Source organism: Mycteria americana, chromosome 3 (genome assembly GCF_035582795.1).
Source record: "Mycteria americana isolate JAX WOST 10 ecotype Jacksonville Zoo and Gardens chromosome 3, USCA_MyAme_1.0, whole genome shotgun sequence".
Classification (NCBI taxonomy): Eukaryota; Metazoa; Chordata; class Aves; order Ciconiiformes; family Ciconiidae; genus Mycteria; species Mycteria americana.
In genome coordinates, this window is record NC_134367.1 from 55737447 (window position 1) to 55752569 (window position 15123).

Below are 15123 nucleotides of genomic sequence, written 5' to 3' on the forward strand. Positions count from 1 at the left end.
CTATACAGAATTGCAATTTGAGGGAAGTTATGACAAAATTACTTTGTCTAACGTGAGGTGGGTAACTATGCCAGTATGTAGGCTTAGGATTCCTAACATAAGGTTTGTTACACTGAAGGGTTTTTTTTTTTTTGCTAAAGAAATTGACAATCTAACTGCAGTCATAACTGATTGATTTAGCACTTTCCGTGTAGAAGAGTGCTTTCTATTTTATCAGGAGTGGTGCCATAGAGACTAATATATACTCTTATACTATAGAATTTGATGCAGTATTGCATTCGAAACCAAACATAAAGTTAGTGTACATCTTAACAATGAAAGTTACAATAAATCAGTTCCACGGTCAAATCCCATTTAAGATGAAGTCAAGTAAAGATCATTAAATAGCTTTAAGCTCATTCTAATTAGCAATTTGTATGTTGTTATAGGGGTACTGAACTTTGAATTAAATGTTTTAAATTAACTCAAATTCTTTTATTGTTCTTTTGTTCCCCCTAATGTATAGCTTAGCCTCAATCACTTTGTAATTGTTCCACGCAGGGGCCTTTAAAGTGATATTTCCTGTACCCATTTGAACTCTGATTTCTGAATGTGCAAAGGTTTAGTGAAAAGCAAAACGAAAAATACTTTGGAAATTAGGATTCATGATATAGCTGGTCAAAGGTATGTTCATGTGTCAAAGGATTTCTGACAGCAATCACAATGCCAGGGTGTTGCATATAACCAGAATAGAATGCAACTTTACTTTCACTATAGGACTAACAACATTTTAAGAGCTTTTTCAATGATAAGGAAAGATGAAAAAGCAGAAATAGAGATGCAGAGAATTAACTGAGATTGGCAAATAACCAGTTAACTCAGATTTTCAATTTTTGTGCTTCAGTGACGCAGTATAAATAAATGTGGAGAGTTGGAAGAGTTGCTTGTCCAGTTCAGCTATGTTTTCTTCCAGTTAATCTGGAAATACAGAAAGAATGAGCATCTAGGAAAAGCATGTAAATGTTTTGGCTTACAGGTCTGTAATTTTTTGCACAACAATTAAGTGAAAACATAAGTAAGAAATTCTACTATGCCTGGCTGGAAGTCTTCACTGATAAGTTCAGAGTTTGAACCAGGGAAAAAACACCAGAGAAATGTTCCTGATGTTGACCACAGAGAATAGCATGTGGATGAGGAGAAGATGAGTAGTAAATTTTCCTGACGCTTTGACAGTTATTTGTTACCACACTTATAGCTGTCTGTCTTAATATGGTTCACAACCATTTTCTGTCAATGCCTGTCTGTTAGCCAAGAAACAAAATTCTGCAAAGAAAATAATCTAGACCAATAAAAACCCTGGTTCAAAAAAAAAAAGTCAAATCCTGCTGCTCAATGCTGAATGCATTCATGTATTTAATTTAAAATCTGTGAGATAAAGATTTCATTTAAAAAAAGGAAAAATGAATGTATAACTTCCCTCAGCAGAAGATGGGATTAAAGCTGAGGGAAGGTGAATCCTTAAAACTGTTGGAAATTCAGCTAATCAAAAAGCCTACAGAGGCTTTCCTTACATACAGGTGTGAATGTGCCAAGTTCATTTGAGTTATTCCAGTGATCTTAGATATACTGAAATAAAAATTAAAGGTCATTTTTCTCATTTGTACATGTTGTGTTTTACCATAGTTGCAGTGCCCTAGGCTGATGGTCATAATTTCTACGTGGTTCATTTATGCACGTTGACTGCAAATAAATGCTCCTATAGCAGAATGAGGATTTTTTAAAAATCTTGCTCTTTTGGTATTTTTTCTCATCTGTTTGTTCACACTACTGCTTACACAAATTAAGATGAAATCGTATTTATAGAGTCATAGAATAGTTGAAACTGGAAGGTGCATGTCTTCAAGAGCACAACACAATTTCCACAGATTGCAGTAGGACACTCTCTCATCTCAACAATTGAAAATTCATTTCTGTAATAAAAAATATATTGCAAAGAAAGTGAAAGAACAACCATGAAAGCAACTGATGATGGTTCAGTTTATCAAAGATTTTTTTTTTCACTGTGTATTCCTTCACATTTCCTTTTCTGTAGAACTGTGGTTTGAAAGTACTGTCAGTACTGCAAAACTAAGTCTTTGATACACAATATATGCTTGATTTAAGAGAAGTATTTGTTCTACACTACCTCCACGTCCATTATGAATTTTCTTGGTACAAATTTACTATTTTGCTAAGTTCAATGTAATCATTGAATACAAGCAGGTAGTTCCTAGAAAATAATTTTAAGTAGTGGCATCATTTTACCTCTATTTTATGTTAAACACTGTTTTTTTAAATGTTATTAAGTATGTTAATTTGAATTGTAGTCATGAAAGTAAATTTCATCATCTCTACTTCTATCCTTGAATGCATTTGGGAAATGAAGAAACAGCATAGTGAGTTATTTTATTGTACTTGCTTTAAAGACAACTTGAGTCCTATAGCCACCATTCAGGAATTTATCAACATTTGGCTCCTTTGGAAAAGAAAAAGGTTGTTACAGATTTTTGGAGGAGTATAAACTATGGGATATTACTTTCTCACAAAAATGATGTGAATCTTGCTTTAGATAAATAGATTACATTTCTGTACAATCAATATTCTGCATATCATCTGTTTCTCCTAGCAAAACCCAGAATATTGCAAGCACTGTTTTAATATTTAACAACTTAATCTTTCTAATAAAATTAATGAGCTTTGAAAGTTAATGTTGTCCATACTTAGGAAAGAAAAAAATGGTCTCAGAGACTTGGTAAGTAGCTTGCTACTGTGTTAAAATTCAACATGAATTGCCTAGCTTCAGAAACATTAAGTCATACACACCTCACAGTATGGTAATGGAGAAAAATAAGTAGGTGAAATCGGCATCTTAATTAATTAATTAATCGGCATCTTTCTTTATTGACAGGCTAGTGAAGGATGCCCCATGGGATGAGGTCCCTCTCGCTCACTCCTTAGTTGGTTTTGCCACTGCATATGACTTCTTGTACAGCTATCTTAGCAAGACTCAACAGGAGAGATTTCTTGAGGTAATTGCCAATGCCTCGGGATATATGTACGAAACATCATACAGACGTGGATGGGGCTTCCAGTACCTCCACAACCACCAGCCTACCAACTGTGTGGCCCTGCTGGCTGGAAGCCTGGTTCTGATGAATCAAGGTATGTGCTAAACCATAGGAACGTTTTTCTGAAGTGTGTCAACTCAATCAGCCATTTATGCAGCAAAGTTCAGGAACTGATAGAAATGCCTCTGAGAGTACGGCAGTATTGGGTTTACTCTTTTGCTGCTTAGAAAAATTTAATTTACTGAATAGAACAAAAGTCTGTGAGCAGATGTACAAGGTGTAATATGTATGCATATATACCTGTAATATGTATGCATATATACCATATAAATTCAGTTATCTAAGTGATTCTGAAACTCTTATCTCACTGTTTGTAAGAATTAAAAATTCCCTTGTGTATAGTCTGTCCAGTCCAGATTTACAGACAGGGTGTTTCAGAGTAGATTATCAGTAAAGGGCGGTGCACTTGGTCTCCTTACACAACGCATTGAGAAGGTCAGCACTCCGAAACACCCTGTGCTCTGAGCTGGGAGCTAGGCAACAGGATAACCTGGAATTTCATCCAAGACTTCTGTCCTGTCTCCCTGAGAGAGCTGTAAAGGTGTAACTTTATCCACCCAAAAGGCCACAGCTCAGGACCTTTCTTTCCAGCATCCTTTTCTATGGCGATGAGCAGGACTTTACCTTTTTCCCTCTGAACTATGCCCTTGCACTCCGCAACCTTCATCCAAGAGGTGTCTGTGCCAGGTGTCATCTCCTTCTTTGCTTCAGGGAGTTAAGCCCGTCCTTCCCAGTTCCCAGGTGAATAACCTCACCAGTTCCTTTTGGCTGCTCTGCCTGGGGCTATCCCTCTCCTCCTGTCTAAGTGATACACAGTGTAAACGAGAATGCAAGTCACAGAGTCAGAGGGAGAGAGCAGATAAGAAATCCTGACCTTAAACCCCAGTGGTACTTCGGCTGAGAGGTGGAAGCCATGGAGCCAGCTCCTGCTTTTATAAGAATGCGTCAGTATTTTATCAAGTGATTATTTAATATGTACTAGAAGTATTTTGAAAACAGGATGCCCAATGGAACTACTTAGTTGCTGCAAGTCAAGGAAAATCTAGTTTCTGGATGCTGATGGCATTGCCAAGCTCTACAGCCCTGCCAAGGAAAGGCACATCTGCACATTGTTGGAGCTTTCAGATGCCCAAAGAAGTGTGACAAAAAACTTTGACACCTACTGTGTTTGGGAGGGTCATCTTTTTGTTAACTCTTTGTCAAAACAAGCGCATTCACTGAAGTGCATGTGCTGAAAAGCAGCAAGAGTACGTGTGAAAGTTATTCCCTTTCCTCCTATCTTGCCTTGCACAAATTGAAGACTCAGATGATGTTTATTCAGTGGGTTTTGCTAAATTCCTCATAATTCCATCCTTCCCTGAGCCTCTGTTGTTGCAGAAAGCTGACAGTTTGCGAGATGACTCTGCTTTTCATTAGAGTATAGACCATAAGTATGCAAGTTGTGCCAAACAATGGTAACATCACAGAGTTGGGCAATATTTCTTTCACCAAAGGTTGGTGGGTTTGGGTTTTTTTTGGGGGGAGGGAATTCAGCAACACTTGAGCAATTTGAAAATTTGTGCTGATATTTCAAATGAAAATAGGTCAAAACATCCAGACTCTATATTTCTGAATGAAAATTCTGTTGTTTTCAATATAAAGCAACTTTATTTTTAAAAAATTGAAATTTAAATGAAGTTTTTCTGTTTGTCTAAAATTAAAAAAAAAAGATTTCTTAAAAATTCTCATTCCAAGATGAAAGGCTTTTTCTGAAGGAGAAGAAAAAAAGGGAGGGAGAAAAGGAGTAAACATACTATTCTCCCTGTAGCAGATGCATAGCAATTGCAAATAGTGTATCCCAGTGTAGACCTTTCTTCCAAAAGGTTTAAATTTCAACTAATAATTTTAAACACTATTCAGCTATTGAAGCATGCAGAGACTAAGTAGCCAGATTAAAAACATGTAAACATTGTCATGGGACTGAAAAGTGAAACTAATTGAAATGAATTCTAGGCACACAGCTATACTGAATTCTTTGCAGTTAAAATAAACACTCAGATACTCACAAAAGAAACTTGAGTAAGGCCTAGTTTGATATAGATACTGCTAATTTTAGGTGAGGTTTGTTCTGCTTTGTTGTGTAGCCTGACCCAGTGTTGAGTCTCTTACTTCTTTATTCTAACATATTATTATTCTTTTACTATACTACAAGTATAGGCTTATAGCATAGATATAAACTAAGTAAACAGAACATATATGCATTACAATGGTAAATAGACTGTGCAGAACCATGGAAAATAGCATTCTTGCTAGTGCAGTAGTCAAAAGCTAGCTATTGTGGCTGTTAATGTCACAAGGGAAAACAAGGGTGGAAGCATTTGGGATTTTACTTGGACAGAGCGCTGTGCTGTCAACTCCATCAGAGTAATGAAGCATTGTCAAGATAGCTGTGAGTGAAGTAAGTAGAAGTTAAGTAGTTCCACCTGTCCCTGTTGCTCAGGCCTTCCCCATCGTATTTATCTCCTCCGCCAGCGGATAAAAATACCACGTTAGATTCAGGTTGTCTGTTTAATTTAGACATTGCAATTTTTTTTCCTCTCTGTTAATCGAGCAGGATTTGGCAGCCTTGACTAGTAGGAAGTCTGAATTGCTCATCACTCTGCTGAGCATAAATACAGTAATTGTGGCAATGACATGAAACAGTCTTAGTAGCGGGTTTGAATGTAGCTCATACTCACTTAGCCTGGCATGTGCACTTCATTCAGCAGGCACCGCTTCACAACGTAATGGGGCATAATGTATGCCAGCTGAGCTCTGCTATGTGGTGGAAATAAGTCTGGTTAAATCTGTGTCCAGACACTTTGAGCTGGGTAGACACTAAGTTGTCGTATAGAAGCACGAGCCAGTTGGTCTCTCTTTAGTCCTACCTCTCTTGCCAGTGAATCCAAAAGAAAATAAGAGAAGGCACGTAGCCTTTCCTCTGCTGGGATCCACGTGCTGCCTTCTGCAATACATAAATGCAGTGTTGAGGCTCTCATGCTTGTACTTGTTCCTTGGTGAAGGCAGACAAGCCCTGAGAAGGTCTTCTTGCAACCTCTTCCCAGCTCTCGATTTGCGTAGAGCAGACGAAAACTGTAAGATCTCTGAAAGTCTTTCCTTTAGAAGAATTATAACTGTTTAGGGCTTGTATATGTGGAGGCTGAAACTTAACCTAGCTGGAAGAGTAATTTTATTCTGGAACTGAGGAATCTGCATTTGGAATTAACCATGCAAAACTTTTCAAAAATAAATTCTATTTGGATAACCCTTTAGGTTGTACAACAAAATGAAAATGTAAGTAGAACGGAGCATGTCTTAACATAGAGCAAGTGTTAGTAGAATATCAGTTAACTGCAGCTCAGATGTGAACTTTTTTGGTTTTTTAAACTCTGAGGACCTCCTTACCATGCTGGTGATCATGCCAGTGAAAAATGACTGATTAGAATATTTGCATTACTGGAGCCCTCTAGTGGGGGTCGTAAGTCTGCTTTCATACAGCTTTAATTTGAAATACGGTAGTCTTGGCGTGGCTCTTCCCTTTTTGCATGTTCTGAATGCATTAAGGAAATTTTCTCTTTAAGATGGGAAGCATAATCCCACATTATTAGCAAAAGGCGTTTGATAGATTTTCCCTGCTCATGTGACCTTGCTTTGCTGTGTTTAAATATAGCATTTTATTTTTCACCCTAGAACTACAGGGACGCTGCAGCACTAGGTTGTATTTGAGAGCTCTGGATTGCAGATTCCTTGCTGTAAAGGATCCCACTGTGGGAGTACAGATGACATAATCTGTGATCTATGGTGTTGTAATAAGATTTGCCAACATCTTTTTCTTTCAGGCTACCTTCAGGAAGCTTACTTGTGGACCAAGCAAGTGCTGGCAATCATGGAGAAGTCAGTAGTCCTGCTGCAGGAGGTCACAGATGGCTCCCTCTATGAAGGGGTGGCTTATGGCAGCTACACGACCAGATCGCTGTTTCAGTACATGTTTCTTGTCCAAAGGCACTTTGATATCAATCACTTCAGCCACCCCTGGCTCAAGCAGCACTTTGCATTTATGTACAGGACTGTCCTGCCAGGTAGGTCATTTGGGTGAATGAAGATGAATCTTCTAATTCTTGAAGCAGCAGTAAATTTCATACTTGAAGTAGGCCATTTTTAAATAACATTGTACTTGCATTTTTTTTTAAATAACCTTTTTCTTGGATTTTACCTTCATCATCCATCGAAACAGTGACATCCTTGTTTATCACTGCTTATTAAAGATCATTGTTTATTAAACTCTTTAAAAGCAGTCAAAAGATAGGAACATCATTTGGGAGAAAAAACAGTGATTCAGAATTTGATTTCTGGTTTTCAGAGTTTGAAACAGACCTGTTTCTGGGGTTTTCCATTTGAAAAATAATATTCTTCGAGATTCTTACTGGTTTTTTTCCTTTGCCAAAAGTCACACACTAAAATACTAGGTGAAGGGAATAGAAAATGATGAAGCCAGGGGAAACGTATCAACAAAGTATAGGAAAGTTTTATATGATCACCAGTTTTCCACAAAACACTGAAATAGATTTTTATACCATTTTTATTAAAATATTTTTTCATATGGAAAATGTAATTGACTCAAATGATAGGTTTTTCTGTGCAGGGGTACACAAACCATTTTCTTTTTTCAATGTGAGAATTAAACAAATATCTGATGTCACTAATGGATCAATTTTGCAGACTTTGAATAGTTCTGTTCTTTTGCTGGATCTCTCCGGTCTCTCACAGAGTGTTTTAGCATCTCTGATTTGAAGTCCTAGCTGTGACTGAAAGATGGAGATGTACGAATACGAAACCATTTATAAGTTAATAAATATTGCTGACCCCTTCTAGCTTTCAGAAGAGATTTAGTTTCAGGCAGCCTTGCAAGTTTTAGATGATGGTTTTCTGTTGCTTATTTGCAGGACAATTCATTAGGAACTTGTATTGTTCAAATTCCTGGTTGAAAAGATAGTGATAACTTTATTGGCTATAAGAATCGCAGATCTAGCTGTCTGTGTAAGGGGGGCTGAGTGCAGCTTTGGCATGCCGGCAGAGGCATGTAAGGAGGTCTCTCCATGTGAGACCTCGGGCATCTGCTGGAAGGAGGCTCCTAAGAGCAAAGTGAACTCATGCTAGCTGTTTCAGGGTGAAGCTGATTTTTTTTCCCTTGGGGGAACCTGTTTTCTTTCTTCAGAGAGTTTGGATTGACATAGGAAGAGTGAAAGCTGTAAAGGGAAAGTTACCTTTGCCAGATTTGAGTGAGGAGAGGAAGTGGATGGGACGTTGCTTCTTACACTTTTTTGTAGTACTTTGACTGTCTCTAGCCCATAGCCGAAGAAGAAAGGCGAGTATTCAAGTTAGTTACAGCAGAAGGAAACAGCTCCTGTGTAACCTGTTTATGGCTCATTTACAAGTAGGTCTATAAACATCTGAAAAGGCTGTTTCTGTTTGTGTCTGTTTGTACTGCTTGGCTTCACCGTCATGCTCTACAAATGCATCCTTGTACGTTTATTTGTTCTTTCTTACCTTCCTTTTCACTTTTTCCCAAGGGTTTCAGAGAACCGTGGCCATCGCGGATTCCAACTATAACTGGTTCTATGGGCCGGAGAGCCAGCTGGTGTTTCTCGACAAATTTGTCATGCGCAACGGCAGCGGAAACTGGTTGGCAGAGCAGATCAGAAGGAACCGAGTGGTGGAGGGCCCGGGGACACCATCCAAAGGGCAGAGGTGGTGCACTCTCCACACTGAATTTCTCTGGTATGAAAGGGAATGAGTGGGCTCAAACGGAACCTGACAGCTGTTTGCTATTAGTGATAATTCATTATCTTTAGATTTGTACTGTAGAAGCAGAGATCAGACTGGCCGTATGCGACCCAGATAGTCATTAGGCTCCGAAGAACTTCTTCACTTGGCATAGATGCACAGTATCTATTCCTACAAGGAACACCTTGGTCTTGTCCTACATCTACTTTTGTGTTTACCTTCTGTTGTCTATTGCTTTTATAGATAAGCTTTCTTTTAAAAGCTAAAGTAATGTAAGCAGTAAGGCATTGTGCTCAGAAAAAATATCATGATAGATGATCAGATCCATATTTTCCTTGTAATTTACAGCTCCGCTAACTTGTATGTCAGTCTTCTAAAGGTGAGAAATGAAAAGACCCAAGAGGCTTTAGATAGACGTATAAATTCCCTCAGTCTGTGGAGAGAACAAGTACATTTTTGAGGAGTCAGTGTAGCTCTATTTCTCTCTTTTACAGGAAAAATATTATTGAATATATATTGGTTTGCATTTATGGTACACCCATTTAGAATGCATGTTTATTAGGCTCCAAGCACCCTTCATCTTGTTATTTGCAAAATACAGAATCTCTCCTCTACAACCCCATTCCATCATTCTTTTCTCCTGTGTCTCCATGGAAATCTTGGGAATTTATACTTAGAAAATTCTTTTTGATGTCAAAGGGAAAGAAATTTTTTAAGAGCACCTGAGTAAAAAAAAAAAAAGAAAAAAAAAAAGAAAAAAATTATCGGAGTATTCCAACAATTGCCTTTTCCCCATGCTGCAGTGTTGCTCTTGTGATGAGTGTGCCTACTTGCATTGGAGTCTCAGGAAAGAGGTCTGCTTTTAGGGGAATCTCCATCAAGGACCAGTAGATACAGAGTAGGCTCCTGGCACTGTTTGGAATTACCTGAAGCTGTATGCAGGACGTAAGCTGTGATTGTCTAGGGCCTGACAGAGGCTCCTGGTTAGCTGTAGAGAATAAATCTGATGAGGAACCATCTAACAGAAATATTACTGGGCTTAATTATGGTTTTGTTTATTTTGATTGCTTAACAACAATGCCAGAAGGTTAGGTTTTGTTTTCCATGGTTGTTTTTTTTTGTTTGTTTTAACTACTGTAGATCAAATAAAACAAAAATTATAAGCATTTTAACCTTTTCTGGAATTAAGACCTCTTTTTAAATGCCTTGATATTTATGATGAATAAGATGAATGTCTTATATCTTACAATTTGTACAAGAAAGCCATGCAAATTTTTCTTCAACCTGGTTGGAGAAGGAGACTAACATACACTGTTATATAAATCATAAATATTTATCCTTTAAAATGCCTTTTCATTAATTTTTAGTTTATTGCTAGTTCTGTTTGGAGACTACAGACTTCTATAACCATGAGTTTGGGGAAACAGATACTCTGCTTCTCTTGGTTAAGTAGTCAGTAAATAGGTGCAAATGTTGATGTCTAGTGTAAAATAGACAGTGTCTACAGCCTGGTCCTAATGTGCCTTTTTTAAAGATTTGTATTGCAGTCAGTAGCTTTATGATATAAGGCAAAACGTGGCTAGTTTGAAATTAGTGGTACTCTTATTTTTGGACTGCAGAAGGATTGCTTGCTTTAAATGTGGAGCAGATGCTTTCAGCTATTATTTTGTAAAAAGCACACAACAAATTTGTATAGGGATTAGTATGATAAATATCATTACAACTACATGACTAGTTCACTCAGGAAGCATACATGTAGGCTTTATATTGTTAGCTTGCTCCTTGATGTAAATATTGAATTGTTTTTTGAGTTTTGTACAGGTGCTGATAATGCAATCAGTCAAGTGATTTTTAAACCCATTTTCCTCATCTTTTTGGCAGGTATGATGCAAGTTTGCGCTCCGTACCTCCGCCAGACTACGGGGTTCCTAAGCTGCATTATTTTGAGGACTGGGGAGTAGTAACCTATGGAAGTGCTTTGCCGGCTGAAATCAACAGGCCTTTCCTTTCCTTCAAGTCAGGAAAGCTGGGAGGACGTGCAATATATGATATTGTTCATAAGAACAAGTACAAAGAGTGGATCAAGGGGTGGAGGAACTTTAATGCTGGCCATGAACACCCGGACCAGAACTCCTTTACTTTTGCTCCCAACGGTGTACCTTTCATAACAGAAGCTCTGTATGGGCCAAAATATACTTTTTTTAATAATGTGTTGATGTTTTCCCCTGCTGTGTCCAAGAGCTGCTTCTCCCCGTGGGAAGGGCAGATTACAGAGGACTGTTCCTCAAAGTGGCTTAAATATAAACATGACTTGGCTGGTGACTGTCAGGGACGAGTGGTTGCTGCCATGGAGAGAAGCGGGGTGGTTTTTATCAGGGGAGAAGGAGTGGGTGCATACAATCCTAAACTGAAGCTGAGAAAATTGCAAAGAAACCTCATACTTCTCCATCCCCAGCTTCTCTTGCTAGTGGACCAAATCCATCTAGAAGATGACAGCCCCCTGGAGGCAGCGACCAGTTTCTTCCACAATGTGGATGTGCCTTTTGAAGAAACAGTTGTTGATGATGTCCATGGGGCCTTTATTAGGCACCGTGATGGGATATATAAGATGTACTGGATGGATGACACTGGCCACAGCGAGAAAGCTACCATTGCCTCAAGGATGTATCCCCGGGGCTACCCATACAATGGAACGAACTATGTGAATGTAACGACCTTCTTGCGGCACCCCGTCACGAGGGCCATTTACCTTTTCATTGGGCCCTCTGTCGACGTGCAGAGCTTCACCGTCCGTGGAGATTCTCCGCAGCTGGATGTTTTCGTTACCACCAGTGAGCACGCCTACGCGGTGTACCTGTGGCCCGTTGAGGATGGGTCCCGCTCTGCCTTTGCACAGGTTATTGCAGACCGCCAGAAAATTGTCTTTGACCGAGCCTCTGCCGTTAGGACCTCCGCAGTGCCAGAAGTGAAGGACTACGTAGGGATCGTGGAGAGGAACCTGCAGCATTTTAAGCCTGTTTTCCAGCAGCTCGAGAAGCAGATCTTATCTCGTGTACGCAACACGGCTAGCTTTAGGAAGACTGCTGAGCGCCTGCTGAGGTTTTCAGATAAGAGACAGACAGAGGAGGCCATTGACAGGATATTTGCAATCTCACAGAGGCAGCAGCAGCAGCACGGCAGAGCAAAGAAAAACAGAAAGGTAGCCAAAGGCTACAAATTTGTTGATGCCGTTCCTGACATTTTTGCACAAATTGAGGTAAATGAAAGAAAAGTGCGACAAAAGGCACAGACTCAAGCACAAAAAGAGTTGCCTGTAGATGAAGACGAGGAAATGAAAGATCTTCTGGATTTTGCAGATGTCACTTATGTGAAGCATAAAACTGGGGTGTCAATCAAAGGCCGATCAGGGCTGGCACAGATGGTGACGACTGCTCGAAGTAGTGCCCCATCAATATCAGCTTCTTATACCCGCCTCTTTCTAATTCTCAACATTGCTATTTTTTTTGTCATGTTAGCAATGCAGCTCACATATTTTCAGAAGGCCAAGAGACTGCATGGCCAAAGATGTCTGTATGCAATACTTTTAGTAGACAGCTGTATATTATTGTGGCTGTATTCTTCCTGTTCTCAGTCACAATGTTAGCAGAAGACCTCTACTAGTCGACCAGTTTATGGTCATATACGTCTATGCAAAAGCATTAACCCTAATAGGGCCAAAGTTTATCTTCTTTTTTCTGAAACATTCCAAAAACAGCTGGGGAAAGATTGGTTTCAGACCAAAAGGGATGGAAGAATAGGGCAAGCAATGAATATCTCAGAAAACTAAGTACTTAATAAGTACTCCTCCTTTGTGTTTTGAGTTGGGCCTCACATCTGAGGGAATGTTATGCTTTGTTCATCAGAGTTCAGTAATGTAAAGTTGTAATTAATTTTTTGGTGAGAAGAGCCCTTGTAATAGAGTTGTTTCTAAGGGCTTTCTTTTTTATACAGAATTGGGTTTGCATTTAGTGAGTTTTCATTTCAGGCTGCTATGGATGTCTCTGGACATTCTCCTAAGAAAAGGACATTCAAACACAAGTATGCAAGGCAGATCTTAGCAGTAGACTTAATTTCTCTCTGCCAAACCAAAGAATGTTTCAATATGGGACACTCCTGTATAATTATTGCAGACCCTTACATCATGTCATCTCTTCCATGCTTTACAATCTGGCATGGTGGGAAGTGGCAATCATGTCAGTACTTTCCAAGTGAGAGGCACAATGCCTAGTAGGCAGTAGCAGAAGGCAAATACAGGGCTAACTCAAAGTATAAAGGAACACAATTCTCAGGAAAAAAAAACCTTTATCTTTCAGTCAAGTGTAGACTGTAGAAGGATGAATGCTATAGGGTCTGTTCTCAATTTTACAAGGCAGGGTTTCACAAAAGCTTTCTGTAGTTTGAAGCACGTCTTAGTAGGGAAATAATGTCCTAGATCACTGCCCTTCCATACGCAATTGTAAAAATACAAACAAAAAACCAAAGCAATCCTGTGGTAACCTCAGCAATTGCCAGTATGGAAAAAGAGGTATTAAGGAAGTATTTAATGTCTTTTTTCTGTTCACACGGCTAGAAACAGAGGACAGTTAAAACTGTGTGAACAGCCTGTTCTCTATAAAGCACCAGCAAGGGTTCTGCAAGCTCTTGGTGGCCCCAGGTCAATTATTTGGGGATTAGTGGTAAATGGAATCATGTGGTTTATGACAAAAATAAGTTTGACGTCTCCACATATATCCCCTTCTGTTCATTAAATTGATTTCAAAAAATTGTAGCTATTTGAGAGAATGGAAGCTCTATGGAATTGCGGCATATCTGTATGTCTTTACAGAAAAACAGTTCTTCCAGTACATTTGCTAAATAAAAACATTATAATTGTCTCTGTGGAAAAGTTGTTTTTCTTTGATTAAAATATTTTTCCCGATAATTCCAGTAGTGATGTTCATCAGCACTTTGTTCAAACCACAAACCTTTGTTTCCTCTTCCTTACACCCGTTTAGGTATCTGTTATCTACATTGCTGCTGTTAAGCCTTCTGTGTGTTGAAATGTGTGAAAGCAAGTCTGTGTGTTGAAATGTGATGAGCTTTCCTTGTCTAAACATCTTCAGTGAACAGATCAGAATATTTTCACTAGGTTCCAGCTACTGAGCCAGTTCTGAGCACTGTATTCACATACATAAGCCCTACTACAGTCTCCAATGCCTGGATTTATCCAATGAAATTTGGTACATTTGGTCTGAGCAAAGATTTAGGACCCCAGTTAATTTCTGATCCATGCATAGTCAGTGGAGAAAGAGAGCCTTCAGATAGCTACGTGGTCCACCTGAGACCTTGAAACACCTTCAAGACATACCTTTCCCTTTTCCCTAATTGCGAAAGGCATGTAGGGTGGTTAATCACCTATTTCAATTCACCCACTTAATTGCTCAGGGTGAAGGGAGCTGAGCCTGGGGAGCATTGTCCAGTATAGCTCCATGTTTGTAGTGGTACCTGCTGAAAGTATGACTAGATTATGACAGGCTGTGTATCACTGGAAATCTCCTTATTTCTGCCTTTGCACTGTGATGACATGAAGACACGCAGAAATAGCTGTTGGGTTATGTTCAGTTTCAAAGACACTGTTGGTTAGTTTTCCAATATTAGATGATATGTGATTGGCCATGAAACACTGAAAAATCAAGACACAGGTACTGTTGCAGTTTAGTTGTACGGCCTGGCACATCCCTCCACTGGGAGCTGGTGCCATAAAATTGCCCCAGCGTAATTCAGGGAGTTGTTATTCCTTATAAGCAAATAACCTGTGCTTGTGTCTCCACGTCCTCTTTGCGGACGTATGAACCTTCAGGAAAAGAGCTGTGGTAGCTTTTAGCCTTTATTGGGCTAATGTCAACAGTGGAGTTCATACAAGTATTTCACTTTATTTCACGTCTATGCACATGTACCATGTGTCAATTTGCTATTGCTTTGAACAATCAGCTATAGAAAGCCAACCTATAGTCTAGAAGACTTTTGAGAAATACCTTCATTTCTTGGTCTGCTTTGCAGTGTGGCATCTGAATTCTAGCATGGGATTTGTGTAGCTGTCAAATGAAACTGCAGAATTACAGAGATTAGAAAGTAAAGTATGGTCATGCACATTAGT

At 39.1% G+C, this 15123-nt stretch overlaps 1 protein-coding gene across 5 annotated transcripts in view; it reads left to right on the forward strand.

Moving 5' to 3' along the window:
* The window catches only part of DSE (dermatan sulfate epimerase), a 38207-nt gene extending 24335 nt beyond the window's left edge, over positions 1-13872 (forward strand). For all 5 annotated transcript variants that reach the window (XM_075498594.1, XM_075498596.1, XM_075498593.1 and 2 more), the window contains 4 exons: positions 2927-3180; positions 7004-7243; positions 8735-8942; positions 10830-13872. In XM_075498594.1, the coding sequence (XP_075354709.1) occupies positions 2927-3180; positions 7004-7243; positions 8735-8942; positions 10830-12591 (2464 nt within the window). In that variant the 3' untranslated portion in view covers positions 12592-13872. The remainder of the gene's footprint in view (positions 1-2926; positions 3181-7003; positions 7244-8734; positions 8943-10829) is intronic.
* Positions 13873-15123: the final 1251 nt, after the last annotated feature.